Raw genomic sequence first — 25,837 nt, 5'->3', positions numbered from 1 at the left:
TCCGAACAACGCTCAGGCCAGAACCCTAAATCTCAGCCGAAGGTTAATCCGAACTGCTACCGATTGGCCTTTAGCACCCTAGCAGTTCTAAAACTATCTCTTTGCAAGCGAGATAGGCGATTTTCAACGCTCTTACTTTACCGTGGTCGTAAGCTTATGCTCGAGCATCGCAAAAGGCCTGCTCATGATGCACACCAAGTGATCAAGAGCCGTGTTCTGTCGTGATGGTTGGATGAACTTCTGAATGTCCAATCGCCAGGTCGATCTCGCTGTTGCTGCAAACTGTTACTAAAAGACCACATTCTACGAGTACGGGACGCACTCAAGGCTGGGCATGTGCTCTCTCATGAGCTCGTGGACCCGCAGTACAGGGAGAAAAACTTCACGCAGTCCGACGACATCCAGACGCTCGCAGATTCTCGCGATAGCCAGCCTTTTCTTGGTAGTACCGTAACGATTCATAAGGCGGATAAGGTGGTAGTTCGAAGAGTCTGCACTCACTCAGTCATCGTTTGGGGAAGATTTGCAGTGGAAGCTCATACCGAAGATGTGATAAAGGACCAACGAAGCAACACCTATCCCATACTTTTTCTCAACGCAAGCCACAAGCTGATTGATGAAGACAGTTTCATCGCGGAGCGTTTTCAGGCCCCTCGAAGTTCCTTCGAACCCTGCCTCTTTCATCTTTGCATTGATCTAAACCACGATTAATTGTGCAACACCACGATTGGCTTTCATTTAACGCACATACCGTTCGAGCACCGGACTTCTCCGGTTCACATGCGATTGCCTCCCAGACAAGGAAGAAGCATAAGGAAACAAAGCGAGTGAAGGTTGCGTACTTCAACTGCTCTTTTGTCTGGCCGGCTGTCGACTTACAGCATTCAAAAGCTTGCATGGCCGGCTCGGAACATCTGTTCTCTGGAAGATCCGTATCTGACGGGTGAAGGCCCTGTAATCCGGTAGCGATACTAGAGAAATTCGCGTTCCGAAAGCTAGCTAGAAATCTTTCCGCCACATTGTGAATCGTGAGTGCGTGTTTGCTTCGAACTTCTTTGTGGTTAACGGAGTGCTTGACGACTTGTTGAGCTGAGCTAGAATCCGACGTTCGCTCTGAGATCTCGTCCAAAAACGAATGTTGCTTAAAGCAGAAGTCTGTATCAGTTCGAATGCGGCTCCATCGAAGAATCTCTTCTACATCCTGGCTAGCTTCGGAGGTACTGACAAGATGACTGACAATCAGGGCCGATCTCTCTGAGCAGTTTAAATCCTGCTGCAAAACCGCCTCAGGAATCTGTACTTGCCGCCTGCAGGACGCGATTAGACTCGGATGAAAGATCATCACAGGGATTGGAATAACTGACCAGGCGTCGGCAATATCGAGATTCCAAATGTGGTGGCTCATGTAGATGCTATATGCTCTCTGCGCAGTGCTAGCAATCGTCGACATGAAACCCTTCTTGCCCAGGCCCTGGCAGTATTGAGCATAGAACGCCTCCACGTGGTAGAATACCTGGCCACGATGGCATGGAATGCTGAAAGTTACAATGCTTATATTGACCGTCAACATGTGTGTGGCTCGGAAGGGTACAAGAATGTATAGATAAAGGGCGTCGACCAGGGGGTGTGATAGCGGATAAGGGACTTCTCGATTGTCATACAGTCGAGCCAAAATGGCAGTGTTGTAAGGAACCTTGGTCCGACCCTCTTGAGTCATTGAGTGCTCAAAGCCCTTAAAGACTTCCTAACTAGGAAGATTGGCCCAAAAGAGAGTCAAGCTTGCAGGGAAATTTGAAGGTCACCTTGCAAAGAAGACGGCTGCAAGCTATATACCGATGAGGAGAAACACCATGAGCCAATTAATTTAAGACTTTTGAAGGGGATGGCCTAAACCATGTCGAAAACTTGGAAGAGTTGTTGAAGTAGCTCAGTCCCTCCTCCGGCCCTTCCTTTCTCTATCCTGCCATCCGTCCTCTCCCAAGCGCACATCTTTCGCCGCCACTCTACAGATATCAATCCTACAGGTAAGCACGAGTTTATACTAATTGAGGCATGTCATTTGCTCTGTCAGTTGATTCCTACACGGATCTAGCTGCTAAGCCCGAACTATACTTGGCTGACAAGCTTGGCAGAGAGCTGATGTGTATGTTAATTCGCGCCGTATCACTCCATTCTAAAAGACAGATAGCGTAAGGTTGGACTAACAGTTACGCTGGCACTCTCATTGACCTACTGCCTGCAATACTAAAGGCGCGACCATTCGTGACTTTAAGGCTTAACAATGGTACCTATAGCTTAGACAGAAGGTTGCTTCCGGCTCGAATTGTCCTTATAGAGCTAGTCTTGTTTCAGCTCTCTTGTGTGAGCTAGTCTAACATAGTGTCTTCCTACGTCACTCCCCCTCCGGCACTACAGTACTCTTCTACTCGGCATTTTAACTCGGCATTTTAACTCGACATTTCAACACGGCTGGTAAGGTACGTTCTTTCCAATACCCAAGGTATTTTCAGGAGAGAAACCAGTGTTGCGGCCGGCACTGCAGCCCTAATCCTGTACATATTCGGAATAACATTGTCGCAGGTCAAGCCCCGGCGAGAACATGAACCTTGTTGCTAACAACGCCGTGCGGCGACCTTCACATAAGCTGAACTAGAATGCTACGAGCAACACAACACATACATTCTCTTTTAGTCATTCTGTCTGCAGAATTCGCATCTGACAGTGCGACAGATATAGATACTCCCATGCTGTGTTTAGATCTGTTGTTTACAAATTCAGAATGTGTCTTGTGTGCAGAGTCCTACATCTCGTAAAATAGAAATTGAGGCCCCTAACAATGGCAAGGTTCCTCACGAAAAAACACAGGGCGCCCGTTGTGTGTCGTCAGAAGCACAAAGGTGCATTCGGCCTAGAGCCAATGCTGACCAATACGGACGCACGTGCCGTTTGCCCCCGCCGCAGGGCGTATCTAGTATAACGGACCGACTCGACCAATCAGACACTTGAAAACTTGCCGGTGGCAGGGCGTCCGCTAGCTGGACGTGCTTGTGCTGCTAAACACAGAGGTCCGTTCAACCGAAGGCTACTTATGAACGTAATCGGCAACAGCTCAACTGACCGTGGAGCTTGATGTGATCTACAGTGCCCGTGCGCCAGATAATCACCAACGCCAAATTGCCAGGCCTGGCTGATGATATATACTATCCTGCACCATGATCAGTAGTTCACTGATCATACGTACCTTTTTGGTTGCATGGCGTAGTGGTGCAGGGCTGCGTCCTGACAACACTGCATTCTGCCATATTGAAGTGCAGAGTGAGAGCTTTGCAAGGCAGGGCTATTGGCTCAAAATGCTATGGCGCAGCAGCAGACTGAGATCTTCAGATATAGCAGGCCAATCTCACGATGTTCCACAAATTCGTCTCAATGCAAGCCTATACCTACATCTCAATGCCTGCCCAAATACTCCTCACACACGAACAGGAGCGTAGAACCTGCGCTAACGCGAAAAACAGAGAGTAGAACCTACGCTCAGAGTAGGATCTGGTAGAAAATAGTGCAGTTGCTTAGAGGTAGAGTAGGCTTGTTGGCTGCGCATAGACTGTGCATTACCCTTCGATTTAGTTTCGAACCATTGCGAACCCTAATGTAACAACAGCAAGCGGCTCTGAAGCAAAACACAAAATAGTATCGATGCGTATTATGCTGAGAACCATGCTCACGCAGCCTTCGGCTGCCCTGTCGTGACCCAAAACTTACCTGTTGAAGAGGTTGCTGCTCTTGGTCATCAGTGCGAGCATGTTTTCTGTAGTTATACTTAACATCTACGATGTAAAATTTTCAGATCCGTAAGATGTGCCGAGTAACAGCAATAGTAATTCTCTATGCGCTAGCTATGCCTAGTATTTCTACCATATACAGCATCAGATTTAGTATCTGTAGCATAGCAGATCAGTGTCCGTAGTCATAACATCCCGTACCTTAACATCCTCTGCTAGCTCCCTCATGGTCATGACGTCGTCAAGTGTCGCTTGCGGAGGAACGACGCCATCGTTCTGGTCCTCGGTCCTGATACCGCCAAACATGAAGTTGCGCTCCTCGGGTTTCTCTTGCTGCCACAACCACCAAAGACGGTCGATTTGTGTATGGTGTAGGAAAAAGAGCGGATCTACGTTGTGTCAGCAACGAATCGATGTGCAAGCGTCGAACTGACCATTGGGCGAGGTAGCTGGGCTCATATCACCTCCAACAGAGGAATGAACAGAGCCATGTGGGATGTTCTCAAGGTTTGGATGGAAGTCAGTGTATTTGGTATAGGCATTAATCTCTGCGATCTTTTCGGGACTGCGGCTTGGTCCAAACATGTTCCCGGGGTAGTAGTCTGTTCCATTGTTGAAATCTCTAGTGAGACAATGCGGTGCGTAATCGGACTGCAAGTATGACGGACGAAGATCTTTAAATGGACCGTCTACTACACAAGAGTAGTTCCAGCGCCCGATCTTCTGTTGATGATCCGGGCTTCCATTACCTCCGAATCCGGTAACTGGACTCCACATGGGATCATTTGTGGGATCAGATGAATGTTTAGTCCAGTCCCAGTAACTATATAAGGTGAAATCAATAATCATTTTTTAATCTTATTATGTCGTGAGACTTACGTTGCGACACCCTTGTAACCACAGTCTTTCAAGGCTGACTCGTACACATGAACGAACCAACGGTGCCAAGGAAGAAAAGACGCAACAAAGTGAACTAGAACGTAAATTAGCACATGCCAACCGCGTTGCAAAGCTTCCTCACTCTGCCTGTCCATGGCGTAATGGATTCGAGGAAAGTCATCAAATAGTGTTGTGTTCAGACTAGCGACAAGCGATGGTTTCGTAGCGAGACAGTGGACAGCGTCAATGTATCCGGCCTGGTCTTCTGCTGACAGAGTTTGCCATTCCTTCCGAACAGGCGGGTTTGTACAGCTGGATTTCAACCTATCGGGGGATGTCGACGATGCAGAAGCTACTGCAGACAAAGAAAAGATTTTAACTAGAGTCGGGATGAGCATGTTGAGTGTAGTTGTGTTACTAGGCTGTGATTTGGTTTGAAGAAATCATTATTGACTTTATAGTAAAATGGACAGAGATGATGAACAGCTAGCTAGCATTAATACGAACAAATTAAATTTACTACACAAGCGGCGTCTACTTTGCAAGGATCCTTAAGCAAGGAGAAGCTTGCTCTAGTCACTTGTTTTTATTTTGAACTATGACTTCGTAGGTGACTTAGTTGATCTTCAGAGACATAGTTTGAGATGCATTAATCTCAAAGACACAGCTTGTCACGTATAGATACTATGTCCCATAGATCTGCTAGGTCTGAAGGCTAATGTGCTGCCTGCACGTTCAAATCTCCGATACTCTTCTCGGGTTTCGAACAGCGAAGCTACTAGGATCCAAAAATAGGTAACCCTGTCACTAAGGGACTGCCTGGGTTTGCACTGGGATTGAGCCATTTTCAGTGGTAGTGATACGCCGTGATAGAGACATAACAATTGGGATGAGCAATCTGAAGTGATGAGGTTTCTGGATAGATCGTTTCTTAGAGAATCGCTGTCCAATCGCAACGCCACCGTCAGGTTTCTAACTACTGCTTTTGCTGTTAGGACATCGTAACGCAAATGCAGAGGAGAGATTTTGACGCTCCTCACGTGAGGGCGCGCACAGCCGCTGCAGGGTATAATGCACGCGAAAGTTTGTTGTAGCGGGTCGATCAACGCCCAGCCGCCACCCTACCCTACGCTAGGTGCTAAGGGTTTGCGGAAGCCTCGAACACGCCCCGCATTCGCATAGCTGGAGCGCTGACGCATATGGCTCTCTAGGCTCATGGCGTCCACTCAAAAGCGCACACAATGATGCGAAATACGCGGTCGCCAGCAACAAAGTCGGGTGAGGCGGGGTAGACAGAACGCAAAGCGCAGAAGATCTAGAAAAGCTTTAGCAACGGAGGATAACATAGCAATAAAGCTATTGCTTAGAACGCAGCATGTTGAAGACTGATTGCACCGCCGCCGATTCATTGTGAGTCGGTGCTTAGGAACACCGCCGTGGGGAGCGATGCCCCACTAATGTCGCACCCGCGCACCGCATCTGGCAAAGTCTCAGTGGAGTATCTGCTGTGGAAATTGTGGGCCGATTCGGATTCTAAATCTCCGCCATCTCGCTCATCCTATCGCGCGTTCGCGCTACAGATCATGAACGATGGCTGATCATTCTAGTATCACCTCAATACAAGTGCTCAGATCCAGGAAGTGACTCCCACGAACAGGGCCACTTTGACGCCTGTCAAGCGATTTCTCAACCCTACCACTATCTAACTCGATGTATCCGCCTGCGCCTTCACGTCGCAAGAAGACAGCGATTACACGCACCAGGACAGGATGTCGCAGCTGTCGGCTCCGACGCAAAAAGGCTAGTCGTCCGCACAGCGCTCTCGCGCACCCCATCGCGAAGAGGCCAACCGAACTAATCGCCGACAGTGTGATGAAAAGCAGCCAGACTGCAGCCAGTGCGTGAAACTCGGTAAACGTTGCGAAAGGCCTCCGAGTAGAATCACGTTCCATGCTGTTTCCTTCGACGCTGCCTCTGGCTCAAAGGTCCGGTTGCTGTCTGCCTCAAACTGTCAGTCGTCTGATGACTCAGTTGTGAACAACACAAAGATTTCTGAGCATGTCGGTTGGTCCTCAGAAATACTTGGAGACGAAGCGGAAGAGAGACTTTCGTTTGAACACACTGCCGACATCGAAGCAGATTCGCGACGATGGGGATTGTGGATGCGCCAAAATTGCTTTTCGGGCTATGTTAGTTCTTCAAGCATTCGGGCAGAGAAGGACAACTCTCCAAACTACGAACCACGCCAGAGCGACAGCTCAGCGACAGTAGGTGGCGAACCACGTGTATCAGATGAATCCCAGCGTCCCGTAGTTGCCGCTAGTCTCTGTACTTCGTGGTGGCGGCCAAGACTTTCTTCGTTCACAGACAATGATGCACCGCTGCAAATCACCAAAGGATCGGGACAACGGTCTTTCTACCTCGACATGTGGAAGAAACATTGCATTCCAGCGCTTCACCCAGCTCTCGGTAGACTAGGTACTCGGAGTGACTTGCCTTCTATCGTCCAAGACGCGGTCCTAGCACTCTCAGCGTGTCATCTGAGCCGAAGGATTCCTCGAGAGAAGCCCTTCGATCCTGCGGAAACGCCAGGACTATCTTTCAAGCCTGATCCAGGCCATCAGATCGTGTCGCTTGAAGTTTATGGCTCGGTGCTCATCAGCCTGGCGCGTTGTTATGTTGATGTTCATACAGCAAACATCGATCTCATCCTAACATCAACGGTCCTCCTTGCTCATTTTGAGTTGTTGATGGGAAATTTCCGTCAATTCGGCTCTCATTCAATGGGTGCCACTACCCTGTTAAGCTACCTGGAAACAGCCGGTACCATACCCCACCTCTGGGCTTGCGAACTCATCGCAAATTGGACTCAAGCCAAGGCACACAGCTGGTGGCTTCGCCTTCACTTCAGCACACCTGATTTCCATCTGAGTAGTAAGTCGCAGGCCTGTTCTTTGTGGCTAATGGACGTTTTGGAGAAGTCGACTGATTCACGCGCTGCAATCATGTCTGCCCTTTGCGAATGCTGCCGCCTGAAGTCTATCGCTCTTCTGGAAGGGTGGGGTGCTATTCACTTTGGTTCAAAGGAGCGATTGAGCAAGAACTACCACTTTGGCAAGCCGGTGTTCGGGCCTGCTTTACCTTACAAGGCTGCTTGGTCAGCCACACCGGCGGTCACTGCCCAGCGTGCATTTCTCGATCGCTGGTACAAGGGATTAGCCACATCCGAGCAGCCTATCGAGGCAATGGAGCAGTCTGCTGTCACAGCGTTCTATTCAGAGTGGGAGCCGTTGGATGTGCGACCTCTACGGTTTGTGTCGCATCAAGCTGCAATGAACTACGCCTATTATGTCGTGTCGCGCCTTCTTCTAAGCCAAATCGCCATTGAAGATCCCGAGTGTCGTTCGCCAAACTCTTACGTGGACTCGATTCAAGAAGCTAATTCCTGGGCCTTTATGCTTGCACGTATAACCGCAGGCCTAAACTGGACCGATTGTACGAGACTGAACACATTTGTCATTGGACTTTCCACGCTTTTCCTGCCATGCGCTTTAGGTCCTTTAGACATCAGGATCAGTCTGTGGATGCAAAACTGGCTAGAGCAGAGATACGCTACCGACGCACTGGAGGAAGGTAGCTTCCCTGTGCTGCAAAGTCTACAAGCGCTCCGCATCGTCCATGGAGAGCGACGTAAAGGCCGCATATCAGATGTCTTGTTTTCTTGCATCGAGGACGAAGGTGGCGCTGGCAAGTATGGCTCGTACAATAGTCAGAACTTCACATCACTATTGGTATACGGGCACGACATCTCCACAGGACAAGCCTTCTCACGCACTGTCGGTATCTAAGCTGTTGACAATATTCGAATGCGCTATTTCCAACAGGATACCGCCTCTCTCGACTGCTGGTAGCTATCTGCCGCTCGACAGCTGACGGTTGTTCTCGATCGTCGCCGTCTCTTGACTACCCTTGCCACTGATGTCAGGGTAAAGATCGAATCTTCTCGACGTGGCCAGAGGCAATTGCCGGCGGCTCCGCTGTAACAGCTCGTCGCTAAGATTGGCATATACAATAGTTTCGTCCCGCGATGCCGATGCCAGTACCTGTCCCGATGGGTCTACGACCATGCTATGACCCCAAGCCGGGTACTCTGATCCCGGATCAAAAGACTGCGAGCTCATCACAACATACATCTGGTTATCCAGAGCTCGACTGCGGCTGAGCAGATCCCAGTGTAGAGGACCTGTGGTACTGTTGAATGCTGAGGGATATATCAAGCAGAAAGCTCCCGATCGCCCCGCAATAATCGCTGGCTCCGGGAAACGGATATCAAAGCAGATGCCAAGCCCAATCTTGCCAAACTCCTCCAGATGAATAATCGTGATATCATTACCAGGAGATAGTACATCCGATTCGCGAAATGACATTCCAGGGAAGTCTACATCGAATAGATGAGCCTTTCGATGTAACCCTAGAGGTTCTCCTAGCGGAGAGAATACTACGCTGGTGTTGAAGATTCTGTTGGAATCTTTCTGGAGCTCGGGGATGCTGCCGCCGATTAGATAGATTCCAGAGTCCTTAGCCATGCGAGACATAGCATAAAAGGTTGGCGAAGCCTGCTCGTCAAGTGGGACGGGATCGAGGACCTCTGCGTACTCAGAAAAAGCAGAAGTCGAATAGGGTGAGTTGAAGCATTCTGGCAAAACTATGATCTCGGCACCATTGGCTGCAGCTTCGATGACGCGGGCGCGAGCCCTCTCGATGTTAGTCGTTTTGCATTGACCTTAGGAAGTGGTTAGTTAGCTAAGTGCCAGACTCTGATCCGGCAGATCTTACCACTGGCAAACTGAACGCAAGCGACTTTGACATCTTTGCGTAGAATGCTCGATACACTCTGGAGTTCCATAGTCGCCAAGTCGAGGAAAGAGAACTACGGATTCGCAGCTTGGAAAGTTGTGGTGAAGCCAGTCACTCAAATCCGGTAGTACTAGCAAGGACAGCAAGACAGTAAGCGAGCTTGAAGTTGAAGATATGTTATCGGACAGCTTTTTCGAGATCTTAGACAGGCGACTGAGCGCATGTGTATGACTGTTTTGCGACGCAACTCAGCGAGTTCAGCCTACCGGGTGCCGTGAGATCCGCTAGTGTACATCGGATCCGAGCACCAGACATAGCAAGGCGTCGCTGATCATTTGCATCAGTCTGATGATCTCGACCCTTGCGATCCTCTGCTTAAATGCACGATGTTTTTGCTAGTTCAATGGGGTGCTTAGTGCAGTTTGGGCGTGCAGAAAGCTCAGGCAAATATTTAAAGGTCGTGGGTCTGTCGCACCCGCGCACCAGTTCAGGAAACGGAGCTAGCATTAGCGACCTCCGGGCTGATGAAAAGAGTGGATGACACCATCTGTATGTGTGTCAGGTGCTAGCTAAGTCTAGTCACGAGCAGATAGTTTTCAGATCGAATGCTGGCATACCTAAAGAGCATTTTGACGTTCGTATTGCCTCGCATTATTCCATCAAACTCCAGAACCGTGGACTGCAACTTTCATCCCTCTTTGTCAACGCTTCAGAATGACCGGAATTACGAAGAGAGAAGTTCGAACTGAGGGCGCACCAGCTCCTCTGCCTTTCTACTCCCAAGGTGTTGTAGTCGGTAATATGGTGTACGTATCCGGAAGTCTAGCAATTGATCCCGTAACGGGAGAATTTGTTAAAGGCTCCGTGGCAGATCGGACAGTAGGTGTGAGCGGCCTTCCTTTTGGGAGTTGCTAACGGTACTTCCATCACAGACCCAGATCCTGACCAACATCTCGAACATCCTCAAGGCTGCAGGAACTGATCTAGACAAGGCTGTTCGTCATCTCCAGACCTTGCGATACTAATATCGACGACACTAACGACAAGAAGGTCAAACTCAATGTTTTCTTGACTGACATGGCCAACTTTTCTGCCATGAATGAAGCATATGCTCGCTTCTTCACCCAAGGTGTTCGTCCTGTAAGTTCGCTGCTCTTGAAGTACGGGGATAGTCTAACTCTTGCCAATAAGATCAGAACTTGTGTTGCGGTAAAGGAGCTTCCTTTCGGTGCCGATGTTGAGATCGAGGCTTCAGCCCATCTGTAGGGCCCAGTGGTGCTCTGTCGGCGGGACCTAGATGTACTGGATGTGTTGGAAGAACATTCAAGCGAATGAGGATTGGTTTTGGCTTTGCAGAATGCATCTAGCAACGTGAAATATCCAGAATTTGCGCTTATTGAGCATCCTTGGGCTCGTGTGTACGCTTTTCTAGACGCTTGTGAATCTTGTATCTAAACAGGTGTCTATGAAATAGCCTCTAGTGCTAGTGGAGGTTTTCGCGGACTTGCGTCGAGCTCGCTAGATTCACCAGAAGGTACGCGCAATCGTCGCTTCTTCACACCATATTGGTCGCGTGTGGGGTGAACGAATGAGTGGCGTACTTGATATCCGCATCCGCAGTCGCCTCCTTGAATCATTTACGTAAAAGGTGTCATCAAAGCTCCTTGTTGTCCAAGTGTAAATAACAGGTTAGCATAGCCGAGATCTCACCGCGTGCGCTAAGTCCCTTTTACTTCTTTTGAACTTATAAACGGCTCCCGCGAAGCTCTTCAACCTCTCCTCCGTCTCCTTGCATCTACACACACGCGCCCATCACAATAGGGACATACTATGGCTTCTACAGCACACTCCTTACCTCTGACACGCGACTCAGTCCTCAAAGCTCACGAGCTCATAAAGCCTCATGTTCACCTAACACCAATTCAAACTAATACAACATTGTCCCTGTTAACGTCTACGCCGCAATCACCGTCTGATTTGGTGGGCACTCCATGGGAAGGGCAAAAGCCGGCTGATCCAAACATGCGACTCTTTTTCAAATGCGAGAACTTTCAACGAATCGGAGCCTTCAAAGTTCGAGGGGCTTTCCATGCGATGCGAAGGTTGATCGAGGAGCGAGGGATTCAGGATGTTAGAACTAGTGGTGTTATCACGCACTCTTCTGGTGAGTCCGGTTATTCGAAGGAGCTAGAGTTAGCCCCGGAGCAGTCCTCAAAGCCAATGCGCAATTATCTCTTGTCTGTTAACCACTTTTGCAGGCAACCATGCGCAGGCACTCGCTTTGGCTGCGAAGGAATTTTCGATTCCGGCGCATATAGTGATGCCAACGATATCTACACCATCGAAGATCGCTAGCACGCAAGCTCAGGGTGCTTTCATTCACTTCAGCGGCTCTACATCTAAGGAACGGGATGAGGTTGCTGCGAAAGTCATAGCACGGACGGGTGCGATCTTTGTGCCCCCATACGATCATCCAGATATTATACTTGGACAGGGAACTATGGCGGTGGAGTTCGAGCAACAAGTTGTCGATCTTTTACGCGGAAATGAAACGATACATTTAGGGAAAATTGGCTTAGATGCCGTTATTGCACCTTGTGGAGGTGGAGGCATGCTTTCGGGAACCGCAATAGCACTGAAGGATGCTGGTATCAAAGTGTTTGGAGCAGAGCCAGGCTTTGAGGGTGCTGACGACGCGAGGCGTGGCGTTGAAAGTGGCGAACGGATTACTGAAGTGAGCACGTTGACCATCGCTGACGGTTTACGAACGCCGTTAGGCGACTGGACGTGGAAGATCATCTCGGATAAGGGCTTCGTAGCCGGGTTGTATACAGTGACGGAGGACAATATCCGAGACGCGATGAGGCTGGTGCTTGAACGGATGAAGTGCTTCGTTGAACCTAGTGCAGTGGTCGGTTTGGCTGCGCTTTTGTACAACGAGGATCTAAGGAAGAGAATAGAGGTTGAAGCAGGGCATGATGGGTGGAACATTGGGGTCATTCTGAGTGGCGGTAACACGACCATCGAAGCCATCGCGAACATCTATTCAGATGAGAACAGATCTAGATGAGAAGACGGGCGAGTTAGGGCAAATGGCAAGAGAATTGCACAGAACATCGCTAGTTAACCTCGTATCGCAACAAATACAGCAATGTTAATCTAGAAGACTTCGTCCACATAGTGAAACTGATGCAGCAGGGGCAGGCAAGTGTTGTGCATTCGTATTACTTCCAAGCTATCCTAGCTGCTAAAGGAGGGGAGAATGGCGAGCAAATTGCCTCTAGTGATGGCGCGTACTCTTGTTAGTTCCGGTTTACCCTTGGTTCCCTTTGCGAAGGCGCAAGTTTCAGTGGCCAGGCTGGAGTTGCATCGCACCCAGTTATAGGTGAGATTTTCGAGGTCTATAGTGCATTCGCTCATGTGTGCAATACATGTCTACATAGGGAGCTTCAAGCGGACGTTCCGGACTAAGAACTGCGTCTGACTCCTAACGGAACGCTTCATTTAACTCCGAACCAGTCGCTAGTAACAGTTCAAGAACTTGTAATTGCCTATGGGAAGTACACAGAGACAGATGAAGAGGGTCATACGGTTGGGTACAGGTATTGTAGAAAAAATAACTAAGTGAGAGTGTATGTATTGTTATTGTTCGCGGCGTCGTAGCTGAGCTTATATGAAGGTCATCGCACGGCTTAATTAGTAACAAGGTTTCCGACAGCGCTTGGCCTGCGACAAAGAGCGATGTGTCAAGTGGAGAAAAGACACAGAAAAGACACAGAAAAGAACTGCACCTGGAAAAGATTTATGAAGACGCCAGAGATGCTGTACATCGAGATCAAGACATATGAGCGAGAACTATCAGCTGACGAGCAGACGAAATACAACTTCCTCTTCTCAGACATTGATATCGACAGAAGGATCCATGCACCGAACGTCGGGCATAAGCACACCACGAGGTACAGACTACAGGTAGTCGTTAAGCTTGAAGGCGAAGGTCATAAAAGTGCTGTAGTGTTTGTTCGCTTGGGCAAACACAGATGGTGGAAGTGTGTTACAAGCAACAAAAGGAACTCCACCCTGGATGAAGGAGTCGGGATAGAACGTCAACCAACGACCACGTCAGAAGGTAATAATCACCGCAGGGCGCTAATCAAGTGAAGTAGCATCTCGCCAAGACTAGACATCTCAAGATGCTAGGTCCTCACTAGATGTTAAGACATCTGCAGATGCTAGAAGCATCTAAGATGCTATAGACTTAGCAAGAGAATAAAAACAGATTACAATAGGTATAAAGAATAGACAGGTTTTATTATTATACTTATTATAGTTGTCACGGCGCTGACCCAGATAGCCTATTAGAGCGCGCCAAGCTGCTAAGCGAGCAGCTGCGCGACCGCTGAAATTCCTGCGCGAACGCGCCCTGTCGTACGCTCCTTGAGCTACGTCCTTGTCTTAGCCTGACCCCGTACTGTCAGCGATATCGTAGTGAATATACTAATCACGTGCACCTACCTTCCCTGCCTACTAACCCCGTGACATTACGTAGCTCCTATCTATAGGTGCCCGTCTCCGCGAGGCCTGCTATAGATCGCCCTGAACCTCCCGCAACCCTAGACTTAGCCGAAGCCCTTGTAGCTGAGGTGCAGAGAGACCCCAATGCCTAGCTGCTGTACCTGCGCAATAACTACTAGTACCTACAGAGTCTTGAGGGCTCCCTAAGCGACGTGCGCACTACTGAGCAAGAACTCTAGACCTCCGTTATCGAGCGCGATAGAATTATCCGCTACTAGAAGGAGCAACTCGCCGCCGACTAGAAGCAGATTACCCAGCTCGAGATCGAGAAATCTCACCTCGCTGCCGCCGCAAGCCCCGCTGTACAGACCCCCCGCGCCTCTACTCTATCCCCTCAAGCTACTACTGAGGCTCGTGCAGATAACCCAGCGAGACCGCCTACGCCTATTACTGCCCTACATTCTAGAACCGCTAGCCTCAGCGAGAAAATACCTAACCTAAAGGAATTTAATAGAACTTAAGACAACCTTTAGCGCTTCGTCTAGCAGATCTATAGTAAGATAACTGCTAACGCTAACCGCTTTCCCCTAGCTACAAATTAGATAACCTACGTCGCTAGACGCCTAACTAGAAGAGCCTATTAGCTTATGCTACCTAAGATCTAATACAAGATCTCCTAGTTCGTAGACTACCTGCAGATGCTTAAATACCTAGAACAAGCGTTTAGGGACCTAAACCGTACCTAGAACGCTTAGAATAAGCTTTTTAACCTAAAGCAGAAGAACTTTAATTTTAGCACCTACTTCGCAGAATTCTAGCGCCTAGCACTAAAAGGAGAAATATTAAAAAGCACCTTAACGCCCCTACTATTCTAAGAGATATCTTGCGAGCTGCAGGATATACTCTTGCACAATCTACCGCCCTCGCAAGAGTTCTCTGTGTATGCTAGCTACCTCTAGAAACTTAACAACTGCTACTATTAGCACTAACAGCAAGTCTCCTGTAACTGCACTTTTATAGCTAAGGCGTTCCTAAGCAGCTACGCTGCAGCCGCTAAGCTTACAGTCTACTCAAACGTAACCGCTAAACAACCTAACTCTCCTCGCTCTAGCCTATTAAGTTTAGCTCTAATATACAAACCTATAGACCTCTCTTCTTAGAAGACGTTCTTACTAGGCAGCTAGAGAGAGAGAGGCGAATATTTCTACTGCAGATTAAAATCCTACTAAGTCGCCTAGTGCCTTAAGCCTAACACCCGCTAGTCTGCAAAGACAATTACTAACTAGCACTAACGCTACACTAGTCCGCTAGCCGCCTATTAGGCTCTCTGCTTTGCGTCCCCGCAGCCTTACCGCCCTACTAGCCCCCCTAAGTCTCTACTACTCTGCTATACTGCTAGCCTACTTTCTAAGACAAACTACTTATTAAATAGAGTAAGCTTAAACTAAGTTGTGTGCAGGCTCCTAAACAGCGCATTAAGAAACTACTTCTCTTAGTCTAATTATCTACTGCGTTTATTAAAAGACTATTAGTGCACAAGAAAAGTAACTAGAGGTTTAACATAATTATCCTGCCTATTACGCTAGAGATAGAGAAGAAAGCAATACTAACGTACGCTATAACTAATTCTAGAGCAGAGGGCAAAAGATTTATAGACTAAAGCTAAGCTAATAGCTACAGGCTACCTCTAAGAAAGCAAAAAAACTCCTTTAGTATTGTTACGTTTAAGGGCAATATATCTGTTAAAGAGATAGTAACGCACTATATAGAAACTACTATGCAGGTAGAAAACTACTTAGAGACAATTTAGCTAAACGTAACGCAGCTAGCGCACTACTTAGTAATCTTAAAAATGCCTTAGCTTAAGTAATATAACCTAAAGATTAGCTTCGCTAGCTACACGTTAACGTTTAAGAGCAAGTACTGTTAGAAACACTACAACACGCCTAGAAGGCTAAATAAGATCTACGCACTATATAAGCTCCTACTAAAATCCTGCCTAATTAACCTGCCTAACCGCCCTAAGCTGCTAAGGAATTAAGATATCGCAAAAGTATTGCTAAACGCTTGCGCTGCGTATACCTAAAGAAACTACTATATATTTACAATTACAATCGAACAGATAGATTGCTATCTGTCTTAGCTTAACACGCCTAAGCTACTAGACCTTAAGTCTCTACTACTAGAGGAGATAAAAGACTTCTAGGACGTCTTCTCGCCTAAAGAAGCAGAGAAGCTCCCTCTACACTGCTTACACAACTATAACATCTACTTACTTAACAGCAAGACGCTACTTTTTAAGCTGCTATACTTTATATCCTAAGAAGAACTTAAAGCTTTAAAGAAATAGCTAGAGGAGAACTTACAGAAGAGCTTTATCTAGCTAAGCTCTTCGCTTGCCGCCTCGCCTGTACTATTTATTAAGAAACTAGATAGAGGCCTCTAGTTCTATATTAATTACTAAAGACTAAATAATATCTTAGTAAAGGACTGCTACCTGCTACCGCTTATAAAGGAAAGCTTAAATAACTTAAAGGGAATAAAGTACTTCTCTAAGGTTAATATTATTACTACCTTTAACAACGTACGTATAAAAGAAAGCTAAGAGTATTTAACTGCGTTCTAAACACGATTTAGCCTGTATAAGAGTCTAGTAATGCTGTTTAGCCTATCTAGAGCACTAGCTACCTTTTAGAGGTTTATTAACAATACTTTAAAAAGATACTTATGTAAGGGGCTGCGCTCCGTGGAGCAATCGCGAGGTATACAAGAGGTTGTATTCGATAGAGAACTAAGCTCCTAAGCTACGCAGCTATCTATATACAATGCTAGTTGCCCGAGTAACAATCGGGCCGATAGAATCCGGGTGCTCGGGGTAGCACCTGGGTTCTGCGAGTAGACCGAGATTCCATCGAGGAGCTATCTGAAGGGCGTTCAGCCCGTTACAATACCCCCCTGTTTATAGTGATACTACATCACCTCTCCGAAACCCCTCTGGGAGGCGGCCCTCGCTGTCTCGTTCGGCCTCTGTGAATGCTTCCCAACGATCTACTGCCTCAGCGTCCTCGAGTAGCTCCGCTGGTTCAAGCGTTGTTTGGTGAAACCCTTTCCACTTCACCTCGTAATATAGCTTACGCCCTCTCCCGCGGCGGCGTACCTCTTCTGCTACAATGTCTTCTATTTCCTATTCATCTTCTCCCTCTACCCGCAGCGGCTGTGGTTGATAGTCGTCCTGAACTTAGTTCGGAAGCGGGTCGTTGCTAGCAAGTTTTAACCGATCAACATGAAATACAGGGTGTGGGCCTGGGGGCGTGTCTAGTTCGACTGAGTGGCTGTCGATTACCTTTACCACCGTGTACTTAGCGTTCTTCCAGTCGAGCTTCTTTGAGCTTCGCCCTGTGCTGTATTGCTGATCGAGCTTCAGCCATACCTTGTCGCCTACTCGGTAGCGCTGTGCCTCCCTCCGAGTCTTGTTCGCCTGTCTCTCTTGTTCTTGCTGGGCGACTGCCATTCCTGCTTGGGCTAGCTCTACAGCTTGTTGTAGCTTAAGCGCGATCTCTGCTGCTTTTTGTTCGTCCGAAAGCTGTTCAGCAGGCTTTCGCAGTCCTCTCCTGTTGCCTATCTCAAGCTGTAGAGGCTCCACTTCATAGCCGTGCTGAAGAAAGAATGGTGATATCCCTGTTGACGTTGCGTTTCTTCCGTTGATCGCGATCTGAGCTATTGGGCAGAGTCGTGCCTAGTCGTTCTGAGCCCAATTCGTAAAGGATCGGATATAGGCTTCCTAGACGCTGTTTATTCTCTCTGTAGCGCCGTTAGTCTGTGGGTGATAGGCCGTTGACAGTCTCCGTTTAATCTTCAGGAGCTCGCACAGTCTGGCCTATAGAACGCTCACGAATTAGCTACCCCTATCAGACGTGATAGCGTCCGGCAGCTAGTGATATGCAACCACGCGTTCGATGAACTTTCGGACAACAGTTTCTGTCTTTATGTTTAGAAGTGGTACGAAAATCGTGCCCTTACTGAGACGATCAGTGATCACCATTAGACTAGTCATGCTGTCGCTCTCTAGCAGTCCTTCAACGAAATCCATAGAGAGCTCCTTCTAGACCCGAGTGGGTATCGGGAGTGGTTTTAAGAGGCCTTGCGTGCCCTCTCTCCATAACTTGCTCCTTCCGCACGTGTCGCAGTTTCTGACGTATCTTCGGATCGAGTTTGTCATGCCTGGCCAGAAGTAGTCCCTCGCGAGTATCTTGTACGTCAACTCGCGGCCTAGGTGGCCCGTAGCTAGTGAGTCATAGGCGTTGCTAATAACCGCCGTTCTCAACTCGTCGCTGTCCAGTACCCACTTGCGTCCTCGATAGAATAGGACTCCCTCTTCGACTGAGCAGTCTTCGGTTGAGCACTTCAGGCCTAGGCTTACTAGGAACCGCCGTTCTTAATCCTCTATCGCCTGCTTTGCTCCTTAGTAGACCCGATCCTTCGCTGCCGTCCCCTGCCAGAGCGTTTCGAGCTCATTCTGCTCCTTTCTTAATTCTTCAACGTGGGGCTGCTCCAAACCCTCTTCGGTAAGGTGAGCAGCCTCTTCCTCCTGTTAGTGTTGCGCCTCGAGCTCGTCCGACTGGTCTTCTAACGAACTAGCTGCCTCTGTTTCTCTCTAGCCTCGTAGCCGCATTGTCATTACTAGAGTCCTGCTATCTGAAGCCTCTTCGATTGACTCCTCGTAGTAGGAGTTCGTTAGCTTAAGTATTTGTACGAACCGCTTCTGTAAGCATTCGTCTTCTGCCCCTTCGGGCAGGTCTTGTTCTCTTCTTGAGAGCGCGTCGGCTCTTACGTTCTCTTTGCTAGGCCGATACAACAGCTCTAGGTTGTACCTGCCTAGAAGAAGCGACTATCTTATCTGACGCTCGTTTAGCATCCTAGGCTTTATAAAGTATTCTAAGTTCTTGTAATCTGTAATTACCTTAAACTTCTCTACCGAACGCAGTTCAGAGTCCTATTCCTCGAGGCATCGCACTACTGCAAGTAGCTCTTTATCGTAGATCTTGTAGTTACACTCGTGTGCGTTATTCTTCCGTGAGAAGTACGCACAGGGCCGCAGGACTCTATTATCGTCGTACTGCGATAGTACTCCACCTACTGCGTAGCCGCTCGAATCGCATTCGAGCACCGTTTCACGGTCTAGGTCGAACGCTGCTAAGGAGGGTTCTGTAACGAAGATCTCCTTTAGCTTCTCGAAGGCTGATTGTTCTTCAGGACCCTATTAGAAGGGGACGTCGCTCGTTAGCCTTGTTAGTGGCGCTGATAGCTGCGAGAAGTTCTTAATAAACCTTTAGTAGAAGTTCGCGAAACCAAGAAACGATCTTACTCCCCGAACTGTCTTCGGCGCCTCCTATTCGCGGATTGCGGCTACTTTCGCTAGGTCTATGCTTATTCCTTTACTAGCTTCTATCACGAACCTAAGGTACTTCGTTGACTTAACTTCGAACTCGCACTTCTTAATATCGACCTGCAGGCTAGCGGCTTGTAGCTTGCTAAGCACCTTTCGGACGTGTTCTTGATGTTAGTTTAAGTCACCGTTAGAATAGATTAACACGTCGTCTAGGTACGCTAAACAGAAGTCGTCAAGGTGTTCTCTTAAAGTCCAATTAATGTAACGTTAAAACGTACTTAGGGAGTTCGCTATGCCAAAGGGAGTAACTAGCTACTCAAATAGTCCGAACCTCGTTCAGAAGGCTGTCTTCTATTCGTCGCCTAGTGTGACGCGGATCTTATAAAACGCTGCGATAACGTCTAGCTTCGTAAACCACTTGGCCTTGCTAATACTGTTGAGCGTCTCTCAGATAAGCGGAAGGGGGTATCGATCCTTTCTTGTAATTGCGTTTAAGGCTCGATAGTCGATACACAATCAGAGTCCTCCTCCGGGCTTCTTTGCGAACAGCACTGAGGCGGCGGCTGGTGAGCTGCTCACACGGATAAATCCCTTTTCGAGCAGCGACGTAAGTTCCTTCTGTAGAACTAATAACTCGCCTCTTAACATGCTATAGAGAGGCCCCTATGGTGGCTGAGCATCCTTCAGTTCTAGCTCGATCTTATGGTCTACTCCTAGACCTCGGTGAGGTGGGAGCTTCTCGGCTTCCTTTGGGTTAAAGAGCTCGTAGAACTCCTGATACTGCTTCGGTAGCAGTGCACGCACGTCTACCGGCTTCTTTTTCTGTAGGGCCTTGTCAATGTCTGCTATTAACGCGGCGAAGATCTGAACGCTGTTCGGAGCGTTCCTGTGTCTGCGGAGTAATGCCGCGAACGTAGCGGCACTTACTTGTCGGACCCCTCCCTGTAGGGTCCCTTCCGTAGATCGCACTCGAATGCCCTTTGAGTGGATAAAGATGCTCTTCTTCGCGGGGGCTATTGACACGTCACGGTGGTCTATCCACCCCCTTCCTAGATACACGTCCTCATCTGAGGACAGGTTCATCACGTATGCATAGGCAGTCTCTTCGTACCCGTGCAGTTTGAACGAGAATCGGGCGACTTCGTTAATCTCCGATAGCTTACCATTCACTCCCTCAATCATCCGGGCGGGGATCTGATAGCGCTCTAGACAGTAGCGGTAGGCGAACTTCTTATCAACCAGCGCATAGCAAAGGCACCCACAATCGATTAGTGCTGTAGCGTTTACTACGTTGTTCACAATTAGATCTATCGTGATTAGTAGGGGACGCATATGCTCCTGCTGAAATTGACTCCATTCGCTGCTTGTCTGCCGATCCATCTTCAGAGGCTCTGAGCTGAGACTCTGGCTCAGAGCTCCTCTTTTCCCGAGTCGCTGTCCGTTGGTTCCTCAGCCTCCTTCTGGAGTTTCTGTCCTTCGCCCGTAGGGGTACCTCTCGCTCTCTTGACTCGAGTGGTGTTCGGACAGCTCCTGGCAATGTGACCCAGCTCTCCACAGCTGTAGCAGTCAGGCGGTGGCCGTCTTGGCCTGCTTCCTACCTCCCGCGCTCGATTGATCTTCGATGGCTCCCAGTCCATCGCTTCTGGGTTAGCTTCTCGCTGAGCGGCTCTCGGGTGGTTCTGCGCGTCGCCATGAGCCGCGTTCCTTTGGTTCCGCCCATGTAGCTGGATCCGGTACAGGTCGTCGGATAGCTCGATTGCCTTGTCCATGTATTCCTTCAGGCTTCCGTTCTTTGGAGTGTAGAGCATCAGCTTCTGGAGTTCTTCTCCGAGGCCCTCGCTGAACATCTCCCGAGCTACTGCTGGGCTGAACTGTTGACGAGATTCTACGCGAAGCTGGTTGAACTCTGAGACGTAATCGCGTATTGGCCTCCGTCCTTGCTTCAGGTGCTGAAGCTTATTTAGCGCGCGCTGCTGCTAGTGTACGTCCTGGAAGTGGGTATCCATATGCTCCCACAGGCCGATGACCGTTCGTTCCTTGTTCTCGAGTACCCAAGGGAGAAGGACCTGGTTCGCCTTGTCCTTCGTTCGGCTGAGCACGTATCGGACCCTTGCGTCCTCCGTTAGGAACATAGCACAATCGTACTCTAGCTTCCCTTCACACTCAAATTTCCAGCCTAGGTAGTTACCTCGTGTCCCGTCGAAGCGCTCTAGGTCGGGAAACTTGTTCTTGCGGACAGCTGGCTCGGCGACTAGTGTCGACAGTGGCGGAGGGGTGTTGGCTCCTAAGGACGGCTCTGAGCGTCCTTCAGCTTGACTCCGCTCGAGTGCTTCCAGACGACTAGCCATCGGGCTAAGCAGTCGCATCATCTGCTGCATCATCTGGGCCATGGCGTCCTGATTGCCCTTCGGCGAGTCTCCTCGTCTTGGCGAGCCTTTCCCTCCCACGACTGATGATCGTTTGACAACCGCTTCAATTGTTGGCCCGACCGCTGCCTCCTTCCATCCGTCCTCTCTCAGCATCTGTGTGATTTCGCGCAGGATCTCTTCGTCTGAGACTCCTGCCTGGCTCTTGGCGGTAGCGTACGCCGCTAGCTCTTCTACGTTCAAGTTCGGAACGTTGATCTCTATGGCCGCTTTTGGTCTACTCGCGTAGCCTTAGACTGCGGCCTGCTCTTCGTCGGCGAGGGATAGTAGGGCTTCCGTAGCCTGTTACTAGTACAGGGCTTCTCTAGCTTGCTCTCGATAGCAAGACTTCTCCGAACGACTTACGGTGTCGCTAAAACCACGAGAGACCCGCGTCCCTCCGCTCGCGATACTCGACTGCCTGGCTTGGCAATTAATCACGGCCTATGCCTCGTTCAATAGAGGACCGATAGGACTTCAGACGACGCTCGCTCGTAGCTGACTCTCAGCTGTAGCGCAGGGTCGTTGCCTGTTCCTCAATCCTTAGAGGACTAACAGGGCTTCAACTGCTATCGCTCACACTCTAGCGATCGTTCTTGCGAGTAGCAGGACCTACACCTCAGTACTGTTAAGGTATCGCGTAGGGCTTTCCTCCGAACGGTATCTCGCACACAGACTAGAGTCTACTAGCTGCCCGATACACGCTAAGCGCTGGCGTCACGCGAGGCCAGTCACTCGTTCGACTGAGCGTCTTGCGAAGCTACAGTCCTAGGCTTGCGATCTCGTGATGGCTTGTGCCTAGTTGTTGTCTGAAGGCCTTTCGTGTCTTCTGACAACACCAATCCCGTGCGGCGGGTTAACCTACTCGCACGTAACAAAGAGGCGGTCAAGAAGCTTAACGCGCGTCGCGTTGGCAGAGTCTTATAGCAAGGCTCTGCTAATTAGGATCGAATACAAAATGTAAGGGGCTGCGCTCCGTGGAGCAATCGCGAGGTATACAAGAGGTTGTATTCGATAGAGAACTAAGCTCCTAAGCTACGCAGCTATCTATATACAATGCTAGTTGCCCGAGTAACAATCGGGCCGATAGAATCCGGGTGCTCGGGGTAGCACCCGGGTTCTGCGAGTAGACCGAGATTCCATCGAGGAGCTATCTGAAGGGCGTTCAGCCCGTTACAACTTAGACGTTTTCTACACTACCTACTTAGACAATATTCTAATCTACAGCTAAACTAGAGGAGAACACAAAAAACACCTGCGCCTAGTACTAACTGCGCTGCGAAAAGCTAGACTATATGCAAAGATTTAGAAGTGCAAATTCTTTAAGAAAGAGACTACCTTCCTAGGCGTTATTATTAGACGCAAAAGGATTTGCATAGACTTACAGAAAGTTAAGATAATACAAAAATAGAAAACTCTGTCCTGCCTAACTAACGTACAAGCGTTTATTAGATTTAGTAACTTCTACTATTAGTTTATATAAGACTTCTTAAAGATTATCGCCTTGCTAGTTGCTCTTATAAGAAAAGGTATTAAGTTTGTCTAGAATAGTAATTGCTAAAAGGCCTTTAACTATCTAAAAACCGCATTTACTAAAGCTCTAATCTTAGCTCTGTTTAACTAGGAAAGGGAGATTATCTTAGAGACAGACGCGTCTGACTATGTATCCGCTAGAGTGCTATCTTAGTATAGAGACGATAGGATACTTCGACTTGTAGCGTTCTTCTCTAAGAAACACTTAACAACTAAGTGTAATTATAAGATATACAATAAAGAACTGCTCGCGATTATACGCTGCTTTAAAGAATAGAGACCTAAGCTAGAAAGAACCGCATCGCTAATTAAGGTTATTACAGACTACTGTAACTTAGAGTACTTTACTACTACTAAGTTGCTAAACTAACGACAAGCCCGCTAGTCTGAATTCCTATCCCGCTTTAACTTCTAGATTATATACCGCCCTAGCAAGCTAGGTGCGAAGCCTAACGCGCTGACTAGGAGGTTAGAAGATCTGCCTAAGGAGGGGGATAAACGCTTACAGCACTAGAGCTAAGTCGTGCTAAAGAAGGAGAACTTCGATCTACCTCTAACCCCGCTAGACACGCCCGCTACAACCCCTATACTCGCCGCCGCCCGCCTTGTTAATGTACCGCTAACACCGCCAGCTTCCCTAAAACATAAGAAAAAAGTCCGCTTTGCCGTTGACTACTTTGTCTGCCTGTTCTCTATTACACGCGCCTGTACGATAGGAAGTCTAGAACTAGCAGTGCTAGAACTAGCCGCTAAACCCGCCCGTCCGATACTACTACCTAGAAGAGCTGCACTGCTACTACCGCTAACTATAAAGGATCTGTTCACGAAGAGATACAAGAACAACGAAGAACTAAGTTCTATACTAGAGGCCCTCCGTACTAGACAGAGTCATCACAAGAGGATTACACTCGCCGAGTGTGTAGAGCGTAAAGGCTACTTGTATTATCGAGACCGCCTGTACGCACCTAATAACCCTGAACTACATGCTGAGCTACTACGGATGTACCACGAGAGCCCTGTCGCCGGCCACATGGGCCGATCCTAAACCTACGAGGCACTGTCTCGAGAATACTACTAGCCTGGAATGCTAGACTACGTTAAGCAATAGGTTCGGAACTGCCACACTTGTAGACGAATTACAACATCACGAGAAGCAAAACAAGGAGTCCTAAAACCGTTACTAATACCTAACCGAGCCTGGCAGGATCTATCGATAGACTTCATCACGCACCTGCCTAAGAGTAGCGGATTTGACGCCATCTTAGTCGTCGTAGACAGACTCACTAAGATGAAGCACTTTGTTGCCTGCCGGGGTACCTGTGACGCTGAGGAGGTATCGCGCCTATTCACGAAGTACGTCTGGAAGCTACACGGCCTCCCCAAGACTATCGTATCAGACCGAGGACCACAGTTCGTATCTGAGTTCTGGAGCCACCTAACCCGACGCCTAGGGATCTAGTCCCTCCTGTCTACTGCGTACTACCTAGAAACTGACGGGCAAACGGAGAGAGCGAACTCCTTCCTAGAACAGTACTTGCGAAGCCAAGTTTCGTACCTGCAGGATGACTGGGCGAGATGGCTACCGCTAGCCGAATTCGCGGTAAACAACGCCAACAACGAGAGCACCCGCATAACGCCATTCTTCGCGAACTACGGCTTCCACCCCCGCCTAGGATTCGAGCCTGTTGATCTAAGCCGACGGCTAGCGGCGCAAGACGCCGAAAACCTAGCCCTAAAGATGAAAATCGTCCACGAGTACTTGCGCTCTGAGATCTGTATCGCACAAGCCCAGCACGAGAAGTACGCTAACAGGAAACGTAAACCTGCCCGCCAGTTCTTTGAAAACGACCTAGTGTGGCTTGACGCCCGGAATATCAAGACTGCCCGCCCGCAGAAAAAACTAGACTGGAAATTCCTAGGACCCTACAGGGTCACTAAGGTCGTCAGCCCGTATGCTTACCGCATAGAGCTGCCTGCTTTAATGAAGATCCACCCTGTGTTCTACGTGAGCCTGCTCCGCCCAGCTGCGACTGACCCCCTGCCTGGGCAGCGACAAGACCCGCCCCCTCCTGTCGAAGTTGAGGGAGTTGAGGAGTGGGAGGTCGAGGATATCCTAGACTCCCGCTGGGACCGCCGCGGCCGTGGAGGCCGGCCCCGACTAAAGTATATAGTGAAGTGGGTTGGATACGACGAGCCTACTGAAGTACTAGCCGACTACGTTGGGAACGCCTAAGAGATTGTCAAGAACTTCTACCGCTGTTACCCAGACAAGCCCCGTTAATCGCGTCGTCGGAGCTCCGCCTAAGAAGGGGAGTACTGTCACGGCGCTGACCTAGATAGCCTATTAGAGCGCGCTAAGCTGCTAAGCGAGCAGCTGCGCGACCGCTGAAATTCCTGCGCGAACGCGCCCTGTCGTACGCTCCTTGAGCTACGTCCTTGTCTTAGCCTGACCCCGTACTGTCAGCGATATCGTAGTGAATATA

At 48.9% G+C, this 25,837-nt stretch overlaps 9 protein-coding genes across 9 annotated transcripts; 4 read left to right on the top strand and 5 right to left on the bottom strand.

Moving 5' to 3' along the window:
• Positions 1-3,929: 3,929 nt before the first annotated feature.
• Positions 3,930-5,056, bottom strand: AA0111_g10970 (hypothetical protein; the record flags this gene model as incomplete). Its single annotated transcript, XM_028644782.1, has 4 exons — positions 3,930-4,168; positions 4,214-4,602; positions 4,659-4,752; positions 4,801-5,056. The coding sequence occupies 4 exons, from the start codon at positions 5,054-5,056 to the stop codon at positions 3,930-3,932; spliced, it is 978 nt and encodes a 325-aa protein (XP_028501379.1).
• A 2,385-nt stretch (positions 5,057-7,441) lies between these two features.
• On the top strand, positions 7,442-8,506 carry AA0111_g10969 (hypothetical protein; the record flags this gene model as incomplete). The annotated part of the gene is made up of 1 exon (XM_028644780.1): positions 7,442-8,506. One exon carries the CDS (start codon positions 7,442-7,444, stop codon positions 8,504-8,506), a length of 1,065 nt encoding a protein of 354 aa, XP_028501375.1.
• A 63-nt stretch (positions 8,507-8,569) lies between these two features.
• AA0111_g10968 (hypothetical protein) lies at positions 8,570-9,564 on the bottom strand (the record flags this gene model as incomplete). Its single annotated transcript, XM_028644779.1, has 2 exons — positions 8,570-9,441; positions 9,495-9,564. The coding sequence occupies 2 exons, from the start codon at positions 9,562-9,564 to the stop codon at positions 8,570-8,572; spliced, it is 942 nt and encodes a 313-aa protein (XP_028501376.1).
• Positions 9,565-10,229: 665 nt separating this feature from the next.
• AA0111_g10967 (hypothetical protein) lies at positions 10,230-10,781 on the top strand (the record flags this gene model as incomplete). Its single annotated transcript, XM_028644778.1, has 3 exons — positions 10,230-10,394; positions 10,448-10,510; positions 10,566-10,781. The coding sequence occupies 3 exons, from the start codon at positions 10,230-10,232 to the stop codon at positions 10,779-10,781; spliced, it is 444 nt and encodes a 147-aa protein (XP_028501372.1).
• A 1,054-nt stretch (positions 10,782-11,835) lies between these two features.
• AA0111_g10966 (hypothetical protein) lies at positions 11,836-12,585 on the top strand (the record flags this gene model as incomplete). The annotated part of the gene is made up of 1 exon (XM_028644777.1): positions 11,836-12,585. The coding sequence occupies one exon, from the start codon at positions 11,836-11,838 to the stop codon at positions 12,583-12,585; it is 750 nt and encodes a 249-aa protein (XP_028501373.1).
• Positions 12,586-17,265: 4,680 nt separating this feature from the next.
• Positions 17,266-17,538, bottom strand: AA0111_g10965 (hypothetical protein; the record flags this gene model as incomplete). Its single annotated transcript, XM_028644776.1, has 1 exon — positions 17,266-17,538. The coding sequence occupies one exon, from the start codon at positions 17,536-17,538 to the stop codon at positions 17,266-17,268; it is 273 nt and encodes a 90-aa protein (XP_028501413.1).
• Positions 17,539-20,079: 2,541 nt separating this feature from the next.
• AA0111_g10964 (hypothetical protein) lies at positions 20,080-20,796 on the bottom strand (the record flags this gene model as incomplete). The annotated part of the gene is made up of 1 exon (XM_028644775.1): positions 20,080-20,796. The coding sequence occupies one exon, from the start codon at positions 20,794-20,796 to the stop codon at positions 20,080-20,082; it is 717 nt and encodes a 238-aa protein (XP_028501414.1).
• Positions 20,797-20,825: 29 nt separating this feature from the next.
• On the bottom strand, positions 20,826-21,938 carry AA0111_g10963 (hypothetical protein; the record flags this gene model as incomplete). The annotated part of the gene is made up of 2 exons (XM_028644774.1): positions 20,826-21,365; positions 21,468-21,938. 2 exons carry the CDS (start codon positions 21,936-21,938, stop codon positions 20,826-20,828), a joined length of 1,011 nt encoding a protein of 336 aa, XP_028501415.1.
• Positions 21,939-25,092: 3,154 nt separating this feature from the next.
• On the top strand, positions 25,093-25,587 carry AA0111_g10962 (hypothetical protein; the record flags this gene model as incomplete). The annotated part of the gene is made up of 1 exon (XM_028644773.1): positions 25,093-25,587. The coding sequence occupies one exon, from the start codon at positions 25,093-25,095 to the stop codon at positions 25,585-25,587; it is 495 nt and encodes a 164-aa protein (XP_028501374.1).
• Positions 25,588-25,837: the final 250 nt, after the last annotated feature.

The sequence above is a fragment of the Alternaria arborescens genome (genome assembly GCF_004154835.1).
Source record: "Alternaria arborescens strain FERA 675 chromosome Unknown contig_42, whole genome shotgun sequence".
Lineage (NCBI taxonomy): Eukaryota > Fungi > Ascomycota > Dothideomycetes > Pleosporales > Pleosporaceae > Alternaria > Alternaria arborescens.
This window is presented reverse-complemented; position numbering and strand designations above follow the sequence as displayed.